This window comes from Microtus ochrogaster, chromosome 7, assembly GCF_000317375.1.
Source record: "Microtus ochrogaster isolate Prairie Vole_2 chromosome 7, MicOch1.0, whole genome shotgun sequence".
NCBI classification, from domain to species: Eukaryota; Metazoa; Chordata; class Mammalia; order Rodentia; family Cricetidae; genus Microtus; species Microtus ochrogaster.
The window spans coordinates 21,185,799-21,208,733 of record NC_022014.1 but is presented as its reverse complement, the minus strand read 5'-3'; the positions used below and the strand labels follow the sequence as shown (position 1 = coordinate 21,208,733).

Below are 22,935 nucleotides of genomic sequence, written 5' to 3'. Positions count from 1 at the left end.
ACAGAATATTGTATATACAATAAATAAATAAATATTTAAAAAAAAAAAAAAGGGTGCAGCCCAGATGCATTTTAGGCCTGGATGTGCTTGGAGACAGGCATGGGCAACATAGACAGTTTGAACTAAATCTAGCTTCATGTCTATTTAGTCCGCAAGTTAAGATGATTTTTATTATTTTTTAAGTGGTTGATTTTTAAAAATGTAAAGCAGGATTCCATTTCAAGGCACACAAATCACGAGCAGGCTGGTGTTCATGCCCAGAACCACTCCAGAGACTAAGGCAGGGAGGGAAAGCTCACATTTGAAGTCAGCCTGGGCTACTCAGTGAGTCTGGGACCAGCTACAAATTAGAGCCTTGTCTCAAAAAGGAGGGTATGTGGAGAGATGGCTCAGTGGCTAAGGGCACTGGCTGCTCCTGCTGAAGACCCAGGTTCAGTTCCCAGCACCCACGTGATGACTAACAAGTGTATCTGTCTTGGGGATAAAATGCCCTCTTCTGGCCTCCCTGGGCACCAGATACATGGATGGTGCATACACATATGTAGACAAAACACGCATAGATATAAAAACAGGGTGGGAGAGATGGCTCAGCTGTTAGGAGCACTTGTTGCTCCTGCAGAAGATCTGGGTTCAGTTCCTTGCACCCGCATGGTGGCTCCCACTATCTGAGCATCCATTTCCAAGAGTCAAATTCCCTCTTCTGGTGCCTCCAAGGGCAGCAGGCATGTATGAGTTGCACACATGTATATGCAGGCAAGACACTCAAACACATAAAATAAGAAAAATAAAATCTTTTAAAAATGTAAAAATAAACCCTTAAAAGCCACAAAGAAATAATATGAAATTCAGATTTCAGTATCTTGAAATAAAGTATTTTTTTTAGATAAAGTTTTATTGGAACACATCCAGGTTCATTTATTTGCATCTTTGGCTGCTTTTACACTACAATAGCAGACTTGAATATTTGCAAGAGAGACCATATGGCCAGGGAAGCCTAACATACTTACTGTGTGGCTCACAGAAGAAGTTTGCTGACCCCTGTTACAATCCAAGAGCACAGTAATTCAGTGATTTAGAGTAATATATTATGACAACTACATGGCCAATGGTGGCACACGCCTGCAGTCCTCAACACCCTATGATTCAGTAGAACCCAAGGCTGAGAGAGAGAGAGAGAGAGAGAGAGAGAGAGAGAGAGAGAGAACCCTAACCTTCAGTAGCTGCCCTTTTCCCTTTTATAAAGTTGTGACATGAACTAAGAGAGCTGTATGTGTGGAGGAATGGCCCTTCCTGAAATGCCTGGGACCAGACGTGTTTCTTATCTCTTTAGACTTCGATACATGGATGCAGGGACTCCCAAACTCTGGTCCTCAAGTCTGTGCAACTCTTTTAGCTACTGTACCATTCCTCTGGTCTCTGTCTCTGAGGGCAGGGATTACAGGGCTATACCACCGTGCCCAGTAGCATGGGGCTGCTGGGGATCAAACCCAGGGCTTTGGGCAAGCTAGGCAAGCACTCTACCAACTGAGCTATACCCCCAGTCTCTGCTGCATCTCTTTTGTTTCCTGTTTAGGCCCACAGATCCAGGATGCACCTGGCGAGAATAGGGGGAAAGACCTCCAGGGTCTCATTTCACCTTCACAGTTCCCTATGAGAGAGGCACAGACACAGACAAACACACACACACACACACACACACACACACACACACACACACACACACAATCACCATGTAGCTGGTAGGATTTGAGGCAGGAAGTCAGACTCAAATTGTGACTCCAGACATCTCATGACTGCCCCATCCTTCAACATTGGCTGGGCAGACTTGTGCCCTCCAAGACCTCAGGCACGTCTCCTACCTCAACATGGTCAGTAGTAATTCCAGCCAACTGCCAGAGAAGGGTCCCTTTGCCAGGCCACTCCTCAGAAAGACATTCTCCTTTATTTGGGTGCTGGGTATATTCTCTGTCTCTGAATAAATCCTTAATTAGTTGCCCTGGTTGTATTTGCATAATGGATTTCACTTTGTTCTTAAGTTAATGGTGTTTTCGTAACAGAACAGTAACCTCTTGGTTCACAGCCATTAAAATAACTGCCACCCTGTAGGGTAGAGTCAGGGTTATGTAAAGGGAGTTCAGCTAAGAGTTCAGAGGAAAGAGTGGGTGCAGGAGTGGTTTCTGCTTCCTTCCTTAGGGGTGTCTGAAGGGTCAGTGAGCCCTCAAGTTTGGAGAGAACCACAGGCCAACAGGGTACTGCTACGGGGTCACATCCTGGCAAACTGTCTGGCCCGTGGGACACTCTCATTTTGTTCCCAGGAGATGCTGTATCAATAAAATGCATTTGTGGGTTGTTATGGGGGTGAGGACTCAGTGTAAAAAGATAGGATACTAGGGGGTAGACAAGATGGCACGATGGCTAAGAGTACTTGCTGCTCTTGCAGAGGATCCAGGATCAATTCCTGGCACTCACACGGGAGCTCGCCGTGTTTGTAAGTCCAGCCCCAAGGTCTGACACCCTCTATTGACTTCCTTGGGTACCAGGCACAAGGCACACATGTTGTTGCATCTACATATACGTAGACAAACATTCATACACATAAAGTATGCATAAGTAATTTTTTTAAAGTTAGGACATGAGTAATAATGCAGCCGGGCTGTGGTGGCACACGCCTTTAGTCCCAGCACTCGGGTCTCTGTGAGTTCGAGTCCAGCCTGGTCTACAGAGCGAGTTCCAGGACAGGATATGTACACTGCTTCTTCCATTTTGACTCCACCAGAAGGCTCCATGCAGGCCTGCCCTGCTCTAGCTATCTGCCCACAGTGGGTTTTCAGAACACAATCTGTACCAGCCTTGGACACAGAGTCTGATGGAGGGCAGGCCTGGAACTCAGAGCTGGCAGGGGACCAGTAGGGCTGGTGGAGAGACTGGCAGTGAGCAGGAGGCTTTCTTAGGACTGGCACCTCCCCCTAGGCGGAGTCCTTCCAGGTGCACTTCTAAATCACACCTTCCAGCGTTAAATATCCAAAGCATCCGGAGGGGTAGATCCCCGACATTCGAGGTCTTCCCCACTTGCCCACCTGTGCAGTTGGGTTCCCGCCTCGCGCTCCAGCTGGGCCCACGTCTGGTAGCATTCATCCATCATCCTCACGTAGAAGTCCTCCGGGTAAGCCTTTCTGATTATGCGGCTCTGTCCATGTGAGCTTCCACGGGAATGCGGAAGAAAGAACTAGAAGCAGGAGGTGAGAGACAAGAGAAGCTACTGCCCTTTGTTCAATCCTCCCTTTGCCCTTTGGGAGCCAGCTCATCTTTCAAATGTTTCTCTTTTTCAGATCCTGGGGGTTGAACCTCTGGCCTTGCCCACACTAGGCGAGTGCTGTGCAGCTGAGCCCTAGCTCTCTTTTTACTTTTTATTTTATTTTTTATTTTTTTTAAAAGATTTTATTTATTAAGTATACAGTGTTCTGCCAGAAGAGGCACCAGATCCCATTATAGATGGTTGTGAACCACCATGTGGTTGCTGGGAATTGAACTCAGGACCTCTGGAAGAGCAGGCAGTGCTCTTAACCTCTGAGCCATCTCTCCAGCCCTTTACTTTTTATTTTGAGACACGGTCTTGTTATATGGCATAGGCAGGCTTTAAACTTGCAATCCTCCTGCATCAGCTTCCTGAGTACCTGGGATCTGAGTCCCCCATCACCAGGCCTAGCTATTTTCATATGTTTTTATACAATCCTTCCAGTGTCTCCTTGCAGCCCACTGACTGGCCCGGCAATCGGGCCAGCAGCGTCTCAGAAGCCCTGAGCGAGCTGAGCTCTCCCTTTAAGAAATGACTCTCACAGCCGCTAGCGCTAGCCCCTTTGTTAGCAATCTTCCATTGTGCTCCACCCCAGTTAGACTCCTAGGAGAGCAGAATTAGAAAGAACCTTCCAGATCATGCCTCTCTAGCCCCTTGATTTTATGGATCAGAAGAAAATGCCATCTCACGGAGTCTTCCCGTTACTCGGAATAACTAACTACCTTGGGATTGGTGCTCAGGATGCGGGTGTGTGTGAAGAAAATGGGGAGCTTCCTGAGGGATGTGATAGGAATCCCTTGGGCTCTGGGGAAACGGATAGAGAAATTGAAGGCAATTTCTAACCATTTCAGGAAGAGTAAGTGGTAACCAGCTTGGAGAGCTGCAGGCGGAATGGAAAGGGAGAAGCCATGGAAGTAGAAAACCCCAAGTGATGGACAATGTAGGCCCTGCCCCCAAGGGGGTCCTGCAGGTTCCCAGTGCCACCCTCATTTGCAGTAGTCATGTGACCACCTTTCCTTTGAGGAAAAGAAGACCCGAGTCTTAGTTCCTGTGAGTCAAGCAAAGAGGCTGCTATTCCCCAAAGGCAGTGGAATCAACAGAGGCTCCCGCTAGGTTCTGGAAGGAGAAGGGGGGGGCGGGGAGAATGGAGGAAGAAACCTTCCTCCGAAGCTGGACCTGAACCAGGCTTTGCTTCTAGGCAAAACCATCTTTATTTAAGGTTACCCAGAGCAGAACTGATTCTTTTTCTGGGTTGGATCAACAGTTTGGGCACAGAAAAGACAGGGTAGCAAGAAAGAAGAGAGATAAGACACTTCTTGCTTGATCCAGGGCAGGAATTGAGAGGCAGTAAAAAGAATATACCAAGAAACTCCATATGGACGACAGTGGGACTTTCCTTTCAATTGTCAAGATTCACGAGAAGTAGCTAAACTAGGAAGTGCACAGAATCCGTGCGTTCAGCCTTTGACTTCACCCATAGCCTGCAAGTTCTGAAAAGCTCTCCCTAGGTGAGGAAAAAGGAAAAGACAGTCTTGTACAGCAGAAGGGACAGTGTACCTGCTCCAGCAGGAGGACCCTCTTCGAGTGTTTGGCCAGGTGGTATGCAGTGAAGCTGCCCTGGATGCCTGCCCCGATCACAATAGCATCCCAGAGATCTTTCTGAGCAGCCATGATGTCCGCTTAGTCCTTCAGCCACAAATGCATGAAGGAGAAAGCAAACAAAGACAGCCTCCTGGCTAGAGGAGAAGGAAGGCAAAGTTCAGTTTGGCCAGAGTTCCCACAATCCCCTGGTGACCGTGTCCTTGTCTTTCCTTCCCTTCCAAAAGCCTGGCACAGGGCTCAGCCTCTGCCTCCCCTGCGGAGCAGAGCTGGGTAGACTGATTTGTGAGGTTTAGCCCAGCTCAGCTGCCAGCCTCACCCTTGCATCCTCTAACTTGCTATTCTTGGCTCAATTATTGTCATGCAAATGGGCTCCTTCCTATGCCACCTTCCTGTCTCATTATGATCTTTGTCTCAGGACTTCGGCCCTGGAATTTCAATGCCTCCTAGACCAAGCCGGGCACCGGGAATGCTGCCTCCCCCTGCTGGCTTCCCCCTCTGCAGCTTGATTCCCTCTAGAGATCTACAGGGCCAGCGAAGAACTTGGCAGAATGCCCAGGGTCTGGCCCTCCTCCCTGGTGGGTGGTGAGGTCAGGGGGTAGATGCAGAGGCCAATTGGGAGGGCAGTTTTGTGATTATGAAATCATTCTCAGTGTGTTCTACTTTCATGTTGAAAACAGAGAATAAATGATCCTGGGGGTGGGGTGGGGAGCGGGAGTGGGATAGGACAGTGAGGAGGAACCTTGTCCTCAGGCACAAGGGATCCAGGTGCCAGCCCAGCACACATAGGGGCTATGTGTAGTGAAGCCTTCTGTGCCAGGCAGCAGGCTCAATGGGTATTGTTAAAGGCATTGGGGACAGAGCCAGGGTTGGCAGGTCCTGATTCTTATATAATTTGGAGGTCCATTTTAAGATAAAAGGAGAGGGGAATAAAGGCATAGCTCAACGGAAAGTATTGTGTTTAGCATGCTTAAGGTCTCGGGTTTAATCCCCAGCACTAAAAATAAAAGAGGAAAAAAAAAGAAAGAAAAAATTAGTCATGCAAAATTAGATGGCAGAATTCCCTCTCGTAGGAGAGACCGCTCAATGAGGGAGCCCTATGGTTGAGGTTTTATTAGCTTCCTGGTAAATTTGCCTCTGAATACATTATCTCATTAAATTCTCATCTTTTTGTGTATTTTTATCCTCATTTTTGGCAGCTTGAAGATAGCCTCAAGTTCTTTGACAGTCTTTCCCCCCACACACACACTTTCCCGATAGAATGTGGTGACCGCCAAACTCTTTCTGGCCTAAGCCTTCTAACAACGTCCTCCTCTTGCCTTGGAGAACGTATTCTTAGACCCTGAACTGCCGTGTTAGAAGTTCAGCCATGGAGACGGCAGATGAAGAAGCCCCAGGATGACACAGAGAGCCACACGTAAGAGAGAAGCCATCTTGGACCTCATGCCTAGGCCAATTGAATGCTAGAGTGACCCAGTCAGAGCCCCATGACCCAACATCATTCAGCCGAGCTGCATCAATATTCCTCGGTTTTATGAGGTAGAATAAAATGCTGGTTTTAAGACACTAACTTTTGAGAATGATTGTTTATATAGTCATAACTCAAATACCACTACACAGCCCAAGATGGCAGGATCTACCCAAAGCCCCATCCATACCCAGTATACCCAGGTGCTGAGACATGAGCCTAGGCCTGTCTGCTCCGAAATTCACTTGTTCTTGTTATTTCTATTTCTTTTGTGTGTGCAGGGTCTCATGTGTCGCTTAACTGCTTTCTAACTTGTTTTGCAGCAGCAGGTGGCCTTGAACTTTTGGTTCTTCTGCCTGTGTCTGCCTCCTGGGAGTATATAGATCCTATCAGCTTGTTTGGTTTAAAATGGTGCTGGGGGCTGGGCGGTGGTGGTGAACACCTTTGATCCCAGCACTCAGGAGGCAGAGGCAGGCAGATCTCTATGAGTTAGAGGTCAGTCTGGTCTATAGAGTGAGTCCCAGGACAGCCACAGTTCCACATAGAAATCCCATCTCCAAAAAAAAAGTGCTAGGATCAAACCCAGGGCTTTGAGCACACTAGCCACAGACCCTATCAACTGAGCCCCATGCCCAACCTCAGGACACGTCCCCTTCACCACAGTGTTACTGTGACAATCCACCGGAGTTAGAGTCAAGTTTCCAATCATAGTGTTTTGCAGTTTTTCTGATGGCCACACAAGAAAGAGACAGAGTGACGTGGTGTGCACATATGACCGCAGGGAGTTGCTTCAGCTCAGCACAGCGGCTGACTGAGGCCCCCAGCAACACTTCTACGCCACAGACAACACCCAGAGTAGCCTTAGCAACCAGCTGTCTTCTGGCCAGCCCTTCCTTCCCTTGGGCATAGAAGCCCAAGGAGGGACTGCCATCTGATTAGATTGGTTTTTTTTCCCCAAAGAGAAGAAAAGAAAAAGAAAAATCCTTCTTGAGTCTAAAGGTCATGGCACTCTGTCTCCCCACCCCACAGAAGTCAGGATAGCATCTGCCTCACCACTGGACAGATCCCTTACAGTAAAATAATAGCAGATATAACCAAGAAAAATATGGTACCCCGCGTGTGTAAGGGCTTGATAGAAATATATAAGATCAGCCCCTGGATTTCTTATAAGATGTCAGCAGAGATGAACAGCTTGCACGCAAGGAAAAGCAGGCAATAAATCCTTGCATGGAAGTGTGCCCAGTTCCACCAGCAGTCAAAGAGAAGGGAATTAAATAACTCTAAGGTACTATTATGTGTCTATTAAATAAACAAAAATGAAAATGATACAATCATATTGTGTTGTCCATGTTGCAGGTAGCAATTTGGATTTGATCCTGTGGAATATTCTGGGGCCACGCACAATAGGATAGAAATAGTTCAAATATTCTGCCTTGACGACCACTCCCCAGGGGGAGAAAAAGGCATTGGTATGAAGATATGCATATCTATGCTTTTATAATGTTTAAAAAAAAAAAAGAAAGAAACGATCCAGCAACAGGGAGTAGCTAAGCAAACGCTGACATGTTGACACACTGCAATACCGTCTGGCTATTCCAGATAGCAGGCGTGAGGACCCTGCTTTGTAGAAATGCAGGCATGAAACTGACAGAGACACAGAACACATGACACACGCTGATCACAGGAGTGATCTCTGTGCATGCTGATCAAAGATCTAAGAAGAAATGGGTGAGGTCGTTGATCTTAATGCTCATTAGTTCCTGTATTCTATAAAAATGGTGCCTCCATTCACAGTTTGTCAAAGAAGGAGAAATCCCTGGGGGACGCGGCTGCTTCCCATCTCCCTGGTCACTGGTTCCAGGGCCTGGGAAGTTCTTTCTTTGTTCTAATTGCAGTTCTTCTAGCTACCGACATTGTTCAGTCCTCCAGGGAAGTCACTCTGTATCCTCCCCCCACCCCGCCACCTCCCGTTTAATATAATATCCCTTCATAGATAAAATGACAATCCCATTTCCCCGTCCCTACTTCACAAGCCTGCCCTGGATTCCTGGACTCAAGCATTCTGCTTCTAGTTAAGAATTTCAAACAGCGGCTCCGCCGAAAGCCGCCACTGGCCACGGCCCAACCTTGAAATGAAAAGCAAATCTGCTTCTAAAGGCTTCCCCTCTCTCACAGAGGATTGCCCGTCCTTGCAAATGTCCTGACAGAAGCAGGCAGAGAGAAGCGATCCCCTCAAATTCCATTTTAACACCCTATTCTGGATCGGAGGACTATTAAAGGGCGAGCCAGCAGCCCTATACCTTGCTGCTTGTGTGTGTCAGCAGTCGCGGCTCGTGTCCTGGGGCACAGGCGCCGAGGGTGTAAGTCTGAACTGCTCATCCGATAGCTTGATTGACACTTTGCAGACAGGGGTGGAAGAAGCGAGTCAGGCAAGCAGCAAGCTGTACAGCTCAGAAATAATGAGAGGACCCGAATGGAGAAAGAGCGTGGAATAAATACGAGAGAACTAGGAGGGAACGGAGAGCCTTCTGCTTTTTTCTTCCCTGCCCCACTTTGCCAAGGAGCTGAAACCTAGGGCCAGGAGGCAGGCAGGCAGGGATGAGTCCTACCCTGAGGGCAGATCCTGCCCGCTGCTGGGGTGCCTGGGGCCCTGATTGCTCAGAGGACGCCGAATGTGGGAATGCAAAGAACAGGCTTTGTGAGCGCTTTCCATGCACATCGCCGACCCACCCGCCGGCTGTCCTATCTCAGGTTGATCGCTGCCCCGACCCCCGAGTTCTGCTCCCCTTAGGTCTGATCATCTACCCATCTCTTTAAATGGCAAATCTGTACAGGTTACCTCCCCGCCCCCGTTAAATTTTTCTTCATAGCTGCCCTTTCCTGCTAGGATAAAAATCTGAACTCCTTAGCTCGGCACACGAGGTGGCTTTCCCTCTGACCTCTGCTGGCTCCCGCAGCTCCACCTCTGATCCTTTCTCTCTGTGCTCTTGGCACCCTAGCCCCGCTGAGTGGAGAGAGGTTCCAGCACTCACCTGATTATTTCAAACTCCCAGGCACCCCCAGGCACCCCCAAGCAGATGCAGTCTTTCCTACACTGTCTCCCTATCCTGCAGAGTCCATGCTAACAATACTCACATTGTGCTGTAATTGTTTGCACGTCTGCCTTCCCCCTACGCCTCTTAAAAGGAGGGAGTCTTCTTTCTATTGTCATTTTTCACAGGTAATACATACACATGGAACAACAGTAAAATGTACAAAAGAGGACACCGTGGAAAGAATCTCCTTTGCCACCTATTCCCAGAGCTCAGTTTGCCTATCAGATGCAACACTGTTGCTATTGTCTTTTGTGTCCTTTCAGAGATGTTCTGTGAGTATACAAACATGCTTATACAGTATGTACTCCATGTGTGTGTGTGTGTGTGTGTGTGTTCCTATATAACAACCTGGCAGTTTCATTTCCTTTATTTTGGCGATCCACATCAATCATAAAGAGCCGGCACATTTGTGTGATGGCTGTGTAGTATACATGGTATAAAGGAGGCATTTGGCACAGAAACAGCACCCATGCATGCTTGTGATGGGTGACAGGGTGCTCTAGTTATAACAGACACCCTGGATTCCCAGGAGTCTCTCACTGTTCTGGTATTGGGTACTCAACAAGGAAGGGTTGCCTCCCTGAGCTGCCCAGGGTAGACTCCTCCTTGAGTTGGTGCATACAGAGGCCCTGGATCTCGCTTCCTGTTGTCCCTCTGATTTTGTATTTATTAAAAGGCAACTATCAGAGTTGACTCTACAGCAGTGAAATCTCTAGGCTGATTCCAGGGACGGGAGATAAATGAAAGTCCTGGGAATTAGGACTGACGGCTCTGCGGAAATATTAAATCATCTTTCCGTCTGACAGAGTTGGGACACAACTATAAAAGGACACTCTTGAGCCTGGCATAGTGGCACACACCTGTAATCCAAGCACTAGAGAAGCTAAGGCAGAAGGATCAGAAAGTCCAAGCCATCCTCAGCTACATAGCAAGTTTGAAGTTAGCCTGAGCTTCACAAAGACCCTGTTATCGAGGGGTGGGGAGTATAAAAGACTCTTGCTGACCATGGAGGCACAATGTCTGTAGTGGGAGGCTGAGGCAGGAATTGTCACTTCAAGTCCAGCCTGAGATACATAGAAAAACCCAGTCTCCAAGAACTAAGGGCTGGGAATATAGCTGAATAGCTGAACAAAAGAACCCTTGACTAACAGAAACAAAATCCTGCTTGAACCCTATGCACTGAGGGTCGGGGCATTCTCAGAGTTTACTGGGATAACCAACTATACTAAAAATGACGTGGGGTTTTCTGCTGCTGCTGTTGTTATTGTTTTGGTTTTTTGTTTTTTTTCAAGAAAGGGTTTCTTTGTGTAGCCCTGGCTGTTCTGGAACTAGCTCTGTAGACCAGGCTGGCCTCGAGAACTCACAGAGATCCACCTGCCTCTACCTCCCAAGTGCTGGGATTAAAGGCGTGCGCCACCACCGCTGTCCGGTTTAGCCTGTTAACATCTTGCTATGTCATTAACTGTTCAAGGCTTTAAAGGTGTCCTTGTTATCTAGAATTTTCCATTGTTTACTGGCGTGGTTGGCCTAAATAACCTGGCTTACCATGCTCAGGCTTCCAGACGTGGTTCTTGTTCAATCACTGAACTTCAGATGCATAAACTCTCCAGGATGGCCTCTGTTTATACCACGCTCATGTTACCCAGTCCCCTTCCTTCCTAGATATCAGTGGTGGAGAAGAACAATGACAATTATCAGCAAAAATGACCACCTTCCTCCTTGGGCAGCAAAAGTGGCAATCTCATCATAACAGCCAACAGGAGCGCTGACTTCGTGTGAGGCGGCCAGGCTTTTGCTGGGGACAGCCAGGCTTTCGCTGGGGACCAGTATGCATGGACATTGAGGCACCGTCCTGAACTGAAATAAGTGCAGGAGGAATATGGCTGAAGAGATTGCCTTTAGGAAACCACTGTGTTTGTTTAAAAGAAGGCCAATGTAGATAAGGAGCAGGTGTAGGCTGTGACCCCAAGGTTAATTGTCTTTAGCTGAGACAGGGTCCTGCTTCCTGCGCATGTTTTGAAGAATGGGGTGCATAATGGCCCACCATCCCAAATGGTACAGAACACCACAGTCTAGCATTCATTGTCCCGCACCCCCACCCCCGTGCAGAACCTAACCTCAATAAAGAAAGTGTTGAGCAAATGTTTAAAGAAAATCAGGGTTTTCTTGGTTCCTGTAACAAGAAGCGCCAGCAGCTGCCTCTGGGGAGTGTAGCTGGGTGGAATCTTGTTATGTATAGGAAAGGCTTAGGAAGAAATGCTGTGCAGATCACTGCGGTCCTGATGGGACCCAGGAATAGGCTCTGGGCATCATCAGCATCCTGCCTACATCCTCACGCTCAGCCACGGCCCACCCTTGGCTTAGATAGAATCCAAATCCACAGAGAAGCTAGAGAACAGGTGAAAGGTCATGAGCAGTGCCTGGAAATTCCAAGAATATAAAGAAAAGGAGGTTGTGGGACCCATGCTGAGCTTCATCTCACTAGCAGGGTTCTCGACAGAACCTTAAAAGGAGCCTGCTGGGTTCTCAGTGGCATGGTGAGTTGTAACCAGCTGCTACCAGCTTCCTGCTTCATAGTGGCTGGCAGCCCCTCTCAGCCTCCCGGTCTCCCTGCCCCCACTCCCTGGCAGTCTCTCCTTTGAACATTTGTCCACCTATATTTGCTCGCTGTTTAGGGGGGCAAGAGAAAGAAAGGTTTAGAAAAGACATTGGGATGATTCCAGCTGTGTTTGGAACAGAATCTCAGGGCATCTTGCCCAGAATTCTCAAAGGAAAGAAGAAAGCAGAGGTTCCTGGAATAGGCTAGGAAAGGTCTATAGGGAGCTGCCTCAGAAAGTCAGGGGGATAGCTCAGTGGGCAAAGGGGCTTGCTGCCAAGCCTGAAGACCCAAGTTCAAGCCCCTGGACCCACAAGATGAAAAGAGAGAAATCAACTCCTGAAAGTTGTTCTCTGACACAACAGTGTCAAGTATCCCTGTTCCCTGCACCCCATGCACACAAATAAGAATGTCATAAGGAAAGTTTGTGCTTGTGGACACCTCAGAAGGCTTGTCCTCATCTCATCGTGACTCCTTCAAAGATGCTTGCTGCAGGTTTCAGAGTGGTCACTTCCTAGGTGTCTCAGCCCGTCACCAGCAACAGCCCTGTAAAGCCAACTGGCAGGTTCTTCCTTTCTTCCTTTCTCCTTTCCTTCCCTCCCTCCCTTCCTTCCTCCCTTCCTCTCTTTCTACTTATTTTTATTTGTGTGTGTGTGTGTGTGTGTGTGTGTGTGTGTGTGTGTGTATGCTGCATGTGTGTGTGTACCTTCAGAGGCCAGAAGGTAAGAGATCCCTTGGAGCTGGAGTTAATAAGTCACCAACATGGGTGCTGGGAACTGAACTCTGGAAAGACAGTAAGTGCTCCCAACTGCTGAGCTACTCCTCCTGCACACCCTTCCCCTACCCTGGCCCCACTTTTCTCATTGGACAGGGTTTTATCATGTTGTCCAGACTGGCCTTAAACTTGAAGTGATTCTCCTGTCTCAGATTCCCAGATGCTAGGATTATGTGTGCCAACATACCCAACTAAGGAGGCATGCATGCATGTATGTATGTATGTATGTATGTATGTATGTATGTATGTATGTATGTATGTATATATGTATGTATATGAACATGTGTATATATTGTAGCTTAGAGACAGAGGAAGATAAGCCTCTAAGAGTTCAAGGCCAGCCTCATCTCTCTATTAAGTTCCAGGCCAGCCAGAACTACATAGTTGAAACACTGTCTCAAAACAAAACAAAACAAAACAAATTAAAAACATAATTCACAGATGAGGAAACCGATAGGTACAGTGTGGAGCCAGCACCCAGGACTTCTCCCCAGCCTCCCTCAGTGTGCCACTGGGTCCTGGTGTCTTCTGTGAAGCTAAGGCAAAGACTGTGGCTCACTCTGTCGCACACTGCTGAGCTCCACATTCAGTGTTACACACCAGCACACACTCCTGCAGAGAGAGAGAGAGAGAGAGAGAGAGAGAGAGAGAGAGAGAGAGAGAGAGAGAGAGAAGATGGCCATCTCCTGATGGGAAGGGAGTCTAAAGCAGTCTAAAGCAGCCCTGGGGACCCTCGGAGAGACTGTTTGATTCATTCCAGCCCCTCCTGGTATTCTGTGCCACATCTATAAATGTCAAAGCCGAAATGAAGTTCCCACTGCCCCGGCAGCTGTTGGTTACTGCTGTTGCTCACCCAGGGTTTGCCTCCAGTTGATTGATAGGGAGCCAAGGAAACGAAAAGCTCCCAAGAGTATTGACAAAGGGAGGGGCAGTCTCTCCAGAGGAGAAAAGGAAGGATCTAGAAAAGTGGAAGGGGATGGGGGTGCGGTCTTCTCTGTCTGCCAGTGTGTAAGGAAAAGGCCAAACGGTGTGGAAAACACCCTCCACTTAGGTGAAGAGAGAAAATGCATCTTTAATCAGAGCAAGCCAGTCTTTCAAGAGTCTATATCACAGCCTGAGGGAAGGCAAAAGCCTCAGCCAGGCTCTTTCTGACCTGCAGGCTCTTTTCTCTGAGAAGCGAGGCAGGGTAGGGGCTGGCAGAGCTTCAGAGCCCGAAAGGCCCCGGAGGAGAATGGGAAGAAAGGAAGGTAAGAGGATCTCAGAAGGTCTCACAGACTGAAGATAGTACCCCACTAACTGAGCCAGCAGCTGAGATCGCGCAGGAACTGCTCTAGGAGGAAGCTCATCTGTAGACATACCTTCTGCATTGGCCCTGATGTTCCTGTGACAGTCTCTAATCCCGGCAAATGGCTGGTTGTGACTGGCTCATGCCATCCCAACCAAGCCCATGGGAACACATCAGTCCATGAGGGATGGCCTGAGTAGTCCCTAAACAAGACATTTAAAAGTTGTTCATGGGGCTGGAGAGATGGCTCAGTGGTTAAGAGCATTGCTTGCTCTTCCAAAGGTCCTGAGTTCAATTCCCGGCAACCACATGGTGGCTCACAACCATCTGTAATGAGGTCTGGTGCCTTCTTCTGGCCTGCAGACATACACACAGACAGAATATTGTATACATAACAAATAAATAAATAAATATTTAAAAAAATAAAATAAAGGTTGTTCATAATTCGACCTTTGTTGACTATTTATTTATTTATTCATTTATTTATTTGGGGTTTTTGAGACAGGGTTTCATTGTGTGGCTCTGGCTGTTCTGGAACTCACTCTGTAGATCAGGCAGACCTCAGACTCAGAGATCTGCCTGCCTCTGCCTCCCAAATGCTGAGGTTAAAGGTATGTGCCACCACACCTGGTTGTACCCTTATTTTTAGTCTCACGCAACCAAATGTTTCAAAATGGTCATTCTCTTCAAAGACTTCAGAAGTTATGAGGCTAAAAACCCAGCATCCTTAATGTGTGACCCAAATCATCCTACAGGGTGATGTATGCAAACCTTCAGGGTCAGTTTATAACCCAGGTAATAAAATATCTTGTTGCTTTATAGGCTTTTATTTTCTCTCCTTTGGCTTGCTTTGTCAGACCTGAGTTCCTGTCACTAGTGGCCCTTCCCCCAAACCAAATGCTGAGCCAAGCAGCATTCCTGGTCAGCCTTCAGGGACTCAGTTATTCAATGATGGGACACAAGTTTATTAGCAGAGAAGAGGTGCAAACTCCCAAAGGGCAGAAGAATGCCCACTTCAGTGAGAGGGGTCCCAGGAGGGGTCTCATCAGCTTTCTTGTATGGAAAATATTTTTAAAGCTGGAAGTTTTTTTTTTTAAGGTGGAATAAACAAAATTTGGCAATTCATGCAAAAGAATATCATTCAGCCTTAAAAAGGGGTCACTTCTAGGGCTGGAGGGATGGCTCAGTAGTTAAGAGCGCTTGCTGCTGGCTCTCAGTTCCCAGTACCTACATCAGGCAGCTCAAACTGTAACTACAGCTCAGGAGATGTGAACCTCTGGCCTCTGTGGACACCTACACTCACGGGCATATGCCTACATCATACGTGCGCGTGTATACACACACACATACACACACACCCCACACACAAAGCAGGTGGGGTCACTTTCTCTTCCATCTCACCGCCTGGGTGAGCATTGAGGACATTGTGCTGAGTGAAACAGGCAGACACAAGATGAAAACGTTGCATTAACAAAGGCTATCTAGAATAGGGGCTTCACTGAGGCGAAAGAGCAGGGGGGGATGTTAGGGGGGTGGGGTGGGTATAGAATTTCCATTTGGGAAGATGAAAAGAGTTTTGGAGAGGGTGACATAACAGTGTGAATTTCAAAATAATTAAATGCTAAATTTTCTCTTAAATATGTTTTATGAAAATTTTAGCAGAGTTCAGATAACAAAATCCAACCTACCTTCTTCAAAAGCTGAGAGACTGTCATCAACGATGTTATTCAAAGAATCCATGACAGTGTGGGCCAGAGTCCAAAGACAAAGATCAAAATTTCTCTTCAGGGGGACATAGGTGGGCTCCGCTGTTAAACATGGGTATCTAACATCGCTGCTCTCAGCAGCTCCAGAAGGGTCCCTCCTCCCGCTCTTTCCTTCTGTAGCATCTTGACTTGGTTGCTTTGCCCTCTTAGCCCCTCTCCCAGCTCTGGAATGTTCTACATCCTAACCAAAGTGTCTCTGACCTAGCCCTCCAGGTCTGGCCCACTCCCCTGGCAACAAGGCAAGGCTGTGGCGAGCCAGGCCTCTGCTAGCCAGGAGGCTGCTGAGGTGGTTTTTTTTAATCCTCCAGCCGTGCCATCTTAGTGATTGCTTTTATTAGGAAATGTAATGAAAAAGACTATATGAAGCCCCTGCCAGAAAAAAAAAAAAGCTAATAAGATTTTGCACCAAGTGTGGCGAGAAAAGAAAGGGGGGAAGAGCACATTAAGAGTCAGATAATGAGATAAATGAAAGACCGCGGGGAAGATCATTTTTGCAGACTTGCTGGATGGTTGTAAAAATTTTTTTTTGCTGAATTCTCTTTTTTCGTCGCCCCTGACTCGCCCCACCTCAGTCTTCCACAGGGTCTCTCTGATGCTCTGGATTCTTCCGTGTGTGTGTGTGTGTGTGTGTGTGTGTGTGTGTGTCCCACTCCCACCGAGGCCAGAACCTACTTCACAACTTGAGCAGGAGGCTAAGACCCACCCAGTCACCGGACACAAAAAGACAAAGAACTGGCCCCCTTCCCCCAACAGAGCCTGCAGTGATTGAACTAGTGCAAGAAGGGGGAGGGGGAAAGAGGAATGGAAGTATGGAGCGGGATGCGTGGGGGGGGGGGCGACAAGAGATCAAAGATCTGGGAAGTAAGGAGGAAGAGAAAGCCCCCGCTGCTCCCGCAAATCGATTCTCTGCAATGCCCGCCTCCCCGTCTGTGCTTCAAGCTCCTAAGCAGAATGCTGCCTCCGTGGGTTGTCAGGCCTGAACAGAAGGGCCCAGGAGCTCTGGGCAGACATGCAGGTCAAGCTGCCAGAACCACTGGGCCTGATTTGTCCTACAGGGAGGTCCAGCATTCCCAGGACACCCCTGAACTCTCTCCAAAATCTCTACCCTCTGTTTCCTTCAGGGTACTCCTGCCTCCTCCGCAGCTCCTGAGGATTCTGGGATGTTTTTTCACTGCTGTACCTAAGTCTCAGTTCTCAGCTGCAGCAGGCCAGACTGAGGGTAGACTTGGGTAGCCTTTCCATCCTGAGCTGTTCATTCCTGCATCTCACAGGCTCCCATACCAAGAAGCCTACAGGAACAGGAGTGTTTACAGAAGTGTGACTACGGGGCCCCAATCAAGGTGGACAGAAGAAAAAAAGGCCAGGGAAGGGCTAGGTGGGCCAGAATGGAAACAGAAGAAGGAGCCTTTCCAGGGGAGGAGGACGGGACAGCTCTGGGGTCGGTTGGGGAGAGAAGCAGTGCATGACTGTGGAAAGGCTAGCAATGACAGCTAATCACAGCCACATACGATGCCACATCATATAGTCCCACCCTTTCAGGAAGCTGAGTCAGGAAGGTCTCTTGAGCTCAGGAGTTGGAGGTAGGAGAGCTTGGGCAACATAACGAGACCCTATCTTTAAGGGGAAAAAAAGTCAGAAAATGTACATGATGCAGCCTGTGTTCTGAGTACTCAGAGACCTGAGGACACTTACTGAATTGTCACCCCAATCTTGAAATGTCACCGTGAGCATCTCCATTTTATTATACACAAGGAAACTGAGGCATGGAAGAGGTTAGGGAGACCCAGGAGGCCTTCCATTGCCTGGGCTTCTAATTTCCTCCCTCTTGTTCCCAGCAGTACAGGACCGAGGGCGGCAGGGCACTGCGGGCTACTCGGCAAAGCAGCAGCAATGTGGTCAAGAATGTGAAGGTCCAGAGGCTGGAGAGTTGGATCTGCCGCTAAGAGCACTGGCTGCTTTTCCCTGGACTCAAGTTCGGTTCCCAGAACCTACACAGTGGCTCACAGCCATCGGTAACTCCAGTCCTGGGGGATCTGACACCCTCTTCTAGCCTCCATGGTGTACATACATACAGGCAGGCAAAACACTCCCACACAGAGTAAAATCGGTAACGGAAAAGTGAAAAGTTTTAAATGTGAACTTCCAGGGGTCCCCTCTTGACTACCAGAGAGGCCTTGGGTAGGACCCTTAGTGCTGAGGCCACCACCTTGGAGAGACAGGAAGAGTGGCTGAAGCATGTAGGTTAAAACACAAACATGGCGCTGGTCCCTGAGCCTGGACATGGCTTCTCTGCTTGCTGTGAGATGAAAGAAGCATCTTGGGTGCTTAGCAACCAGCCAGCCTCAACCTCCCAACTCTCACCCCATCTCCCACCCCCAAGAAACTGGAGCAACCTTCCCCCACCAGGAACCAGCTTCTTAAGGACCCACCATCCTGTAAACAGCCCACCCCCCCAAAGTCCCAGCACACACAGCACAGCCCCCTCCCTGGAACAGCACTCCCTGGCTCTGTCCTACCAACCCTAGAAGTTCCCAGGCTCTGGGAGCAGCCCCCTGATGCTGAGGCTCCTTGCATTATTCCGGAAGTATGTGTCACCACCCTCCTCCCCAGCCTCCCCCTTCTCCCCCAAACCCCTGTTTTTTCTCTTCATGGAGAGGGCACAAATTAAGCAGAAAGGAAAATGTTGACAGTTCCCAGCCCTCCTTCGCTAGGGATAAAGAGAAGTGCGTTAACAGTGGAAGCTTTAGGCGGATCAAACACAGTTTGCCGAGATGCTTCAAATGTATTATTCATCTCGCCAATGAGATGCAATCTTGGGCTTTCTTCCCCCACCCCCACCAGGAGAAAACCTCAGCTACTATGCATCTCTCTTACAGGGCTCCAGAGGAAAGCCTTCTTTCCATACTAAATCAACAAGTCCTTCCAGATGACACAGGTCCACTTGCCAGAAAGCTCTAGGGACTAAGGTTGTAGACCAGATAAAGAACTGGGGGTTTGGACATAGAGGGCAGGGGCTGGAGATGTTGGTTCTAGAAGTCTTCCAGTGTTCCACACGAACCTAACCAGATGTGACTCTGAAAAGAGCCATCACAGCCGTGCCTTTGGCTCTACGCTAGTCACTCAGGGATATGGAGCATCTAGGGGAACGGTCTAGATCTGTCCTGGCTACCTAACACTTTGACCTTATAATTCAGACTCCTGGAGGCCCCTGCCCCTCCTGCTGGGAGATTCTATAACCCAGGTCCCATCAACTTCCCATTTGTCCACAAAGGCTCCCCCAGCACCTACCAATGAACTAGAGAAAACTATTGCCCCAGGTCTGGGGCTGTGGCTCAGCGGTAGAGCTCCTGCTTAGCGAGCACAAGTCACTAGTCGGATCCTTAGTATCAAAGAATAAACAGATGGGGCTGGAGAGATGGCTCAGTGGTTAGAGCGCTGCTTGTTCTTCCAGAGGACCAAGCTCCAGCACCCACATGGAAGTCCACAACTGTCTGTAACTCCAGTTCCAAGGGGTCTGACACCTTCACACACAGGCTTACATGCAAGCAAAATACCAGTGCACATAAAATAAAAATAAGTAGTTAAATAAATAAATAGCATCCTGTCAGGAAAAAAAAAAAAACAACCTCTCCTGCTTCCTTCTCAGCCTCCCTAAGCTGATCCTCGGCCTATGATGAACGAGGCTGAAGTTGGGGCTTGGGTTGGGTAAGAGATTAGGACAACCTAGAAGGAAAGAAATTTGACACTATGGATTAGAAAACCTCACAAAGCATATATGCAGTTTCTTTTCTTCCTCTAAAATAATGTTTTTCATTTTAAGGCAGGGTCTCACTGCACAGTCCAGGCTGGCCTCACACTTGCTATGATCCTCCTGCCTCCGGCTCCTGAGTGTTGACATCACAGATGTGTGCCACTGCACGTAGCCTAATGCTCTTTTTGTTTGCTTGTCTGCTGTTGTTTTGTTTTGTTTTAAGACAGGGTTTCACTGTGTAGCCCTGGCTGTCCTCAAACTCAGAGATCTGCCTACCACTGCCTCCAAGTTGCTAGGACTAAAGACTGTGCCCCCACACCCAGTTCTATAGGATCTTTTCCCAGCAGTTCACTTGCTCCAAATGCTCACAAAGAGGCCAGGTGTGGTGCATATGTCTTTCAGCTCAGCACTCAGGAGGCAGAGGCAGGCAGATCTCTGTGAGTTCCAGGCCAGCCAGCCAGCCAGCACTACACAGTCATACTCTATCTAAATTAAAACAAACGAAAAACTTGAAAACATCTTAAGATCACAATAATGAACCACAATAAACAATCATTTAGGACCAATTAAAGTATCAGGAGGAAGTAAGACAGCGTAAATACATTTTTATCCTGAAAGGATTTCAAATAACGCCGTCAGTCTCCCCAGGGTACCCCAATTCTATCCAGTTCGAATGCATCCTCTCTGATCTTTGTTTCTGAAGAGTCATATTTAATGTAAACAAGTAATAAAACTGGGTTACGCAAGCTTGTAACCATCTATGTGGAGAGAAAAGACTGGCTAGACGCCGAAATGTGCAGAGCGCTCAGCTCTGAGGAGTGTGGCACATGTGATTTTTATTTTCTTCTGCAGGAATTATTGTATTTTCTACATGAACAGAAAAGAGAAACAATGCTATTTTTAAGTATCACGAAACAAGCTATTGATGGCATCAGCTGCCTTTGAGGCCTGGGAGAGACTGTTTGCTGTGTGCTCTTTTGTGCTCTTTGAATGATGCACCTTGGGTACATATTACCTATTCCAAAAACGAATAGAAAAATTTTTTTTAATTTAATATGGCAATAAAATAAAATGAGAAACCTGCTGGAGAAGACCCATGAAGAGCGGCAAGCCCTAAGACTCCGATACTGCATAAAATCTACTCTGCGGGTTGTGGTTTCTGGATCCGCTCTGGATTCACCCCCAGAGTACCGGTCTCTTTCTCACCAGGCAAGGAAATGAGGAAGGGTCTAAAATAAACCAGACTGTGGTCCAGAAATAGTTTTATGCTAATCTGTGGCCCAGCCCTGGGAAGGGCTTCACTGAGTCCATTCCCTTTCTCTTTCAAAGGACTTCTCATCTTCTTTGGTTTGCCTGTATATTTCCTTAAGGCTACCTGCTGCTGTCAGGGTCCTGGGGAGGAGAGGCCGAGACCAAAGGCCTTGTCTAGAGGACCTCCGTTTGAAGTCAGCCTGTAAGGTCGGAGCTTCGAGCTGCCTGGGCTGAGCTGAGCCTCGGGCAGCAGCCCCATCTCCCTCCAGAGTCTCTGCATCTCCGGCCTCTAATTGGTGAAATGAGGGTATTCAGCCTTACCCCACAGACGGGTTGTGAGAAATGGACGATGGTCAATGGCTGACTTTCAAGAGATGCTGCCTGGTTGGACCAGAGTCCCCAGGGCTCAAATGACCTGTAGCGTTCAGCTGGGGGAGGACAGAAATCCTCACAACAGACTGGCTCTGGGCCTGTAAAGCCATTATTTTATTAACTGATGGCAGGTTATGTTATTTTCTCTTTGACAGTTGAAATGACATAGGGCCTTGAACATAGAGTTCAAGTCTGGGTGGACTTGAACTCGAGACCCACATGTTGGGCTTGTTATTTACACCTGGCTGCTGACAGCTATTCTCAGCTGTTGGTTTTGCTGGTTTTCTGTTTGTTTGTGGTTATGAAACAGGGTGTCTGCTAGCCAAGGCTAGCCAGGAGATCCTGCCCCTCCTGCCTTCATCTCCCAGGTGCTGGCGCGGGCTTGCACCGCTACGCCTGGACCCTGACAGCTATTTTCAGTCAGCCGTGTTGAGAGAATTAAATAAGACGTGAGTGTCGGAGTGAGGACATAGGCAGTCCACCAGCTGGGTGAAGTATTAATTCTCTCCCTTGGAAACCTACCCTCCCCACAGACACCTGCCAGTCACAGCGTCCTGAGTGTCTCCATCTGCCTGTGCTGCAATAGTTGTACAGGGCCTCCCCAGGCTGGCTTCCTTTATGGCACAATTTATGCCCACGTCATTTTATACCACGTAGAAGGTCCTCAAAAAAACAATTTGCCAAATGAATACGTGGGTGCTGCTTATTCAGTCATGATCTTTGTAGCTCCCACTGGGCTGCCTCTTGTTCCAGGCCCCATGGCTGCCAGAACCCACTCCAAACTGACCCAGTGGACGTGGGGGCTGACAGGTCTGAAAGAGGCAGTGTGGTTAGAGAGGACTGTGTGGCCCTGGCTTTCAGAAGCCATTTCTTTATCTCCACGCTGCCATTACAGAAGGTCAGACTGAAAACTCAAATGTGCACAGAGCCTGGAGGGGAAACAAAAGATGGGCCAGGCACTGGCTAGAGAGCTGGGCACATTCCTTAAATGGCTCTGCCCTCCAGTGACCTGAAGGTCATTGCCAATTGACCATGGGTCAAGGGAGGCAAGAGTCTCTGATTTTTTGAGAGAAGCCATAAATCTTAGCTTGTATGTGAAGTCCCCCGAAGAGACCCAACTCAGATTCATGGCTGGTCCTCAGGCCCCACACCCCCAGCTACTTCGGATCCTCATTCCACTGGGCCATCGCTCAACTCACCTGGGTACCTCAACCCTGTGATTTCAGGACAGAAACTTAAAGGTTTCCCGTTTGTGGAATTAACCTTTCATCGGTTTTATTTTTGTTTGTTAAGACAAGGTCCTCATGTACCCCAGGATGGTCTCCAAATCAGTGTGAAGTCAGAGGATGACTTTGAACTTCTGATCTCCAGGCCTCCACCTCCAAGGTCTTCAGATTACAGGTGTGATCCAGCAAGTCCAGTTTTAGGTGGTGGTTGTGACTAAAACAAAGGGCGTCCTCAATGGCTTGCCTGAAAGCATTCTAGCAACTGAGCTATATACCCAGCCTGGGAGTGACCCTTTAAATGGAAGGACCCAAGATCCTGGCAGCTTGTCTTCTGGCCAAGTGCCACTTTGACCCCCACCCTGCAGCTTTAGGCAAACATAGGGGCTCTAACTGCTCAGTCCCTCCAACCTCCCACTCCTCATTTGGTCAGAAAAGAGGGTGCAGAAAGGGCAATGG

General features: G+C 48.3%; 1 protein-coding gene across 2 annotated transcripts in view; it reads right to left on the bottom strand.

Moving 5' to 3' along the window:
- The window catches only part of Pipox (pipecolic acid and sarcosine oxidase), a 39,284-nt gene that overhangs the window by 8,079 nt on the left and 8,270 nt on the right, over positions 1–22,935 (bottom strand). Inside the window, exons 1-2 of one of the 2 annotated variants that reach the window (XM_005349485.2) lie at positions 4,853–5,030; positions 3,078–3,226 (exon numbers count right to left, since the gene is read on the bottom strand). In XM_005349485.2, coding sequence (XP_005349542.1) covers positions 3,078–3,226; positions 4,853–4,966 — 263 coding nt within the window. In that variant the 5' untranslated portion in view covers positions 4,967–5,030. Of the gene's footprint in view, positions 1–3,077; positions 3,227–4,852; positions 5,031–22,935 lie in introns of those variants that run through there. The other variant, XM_013347468.2, reaches the window with a different exon arrangement.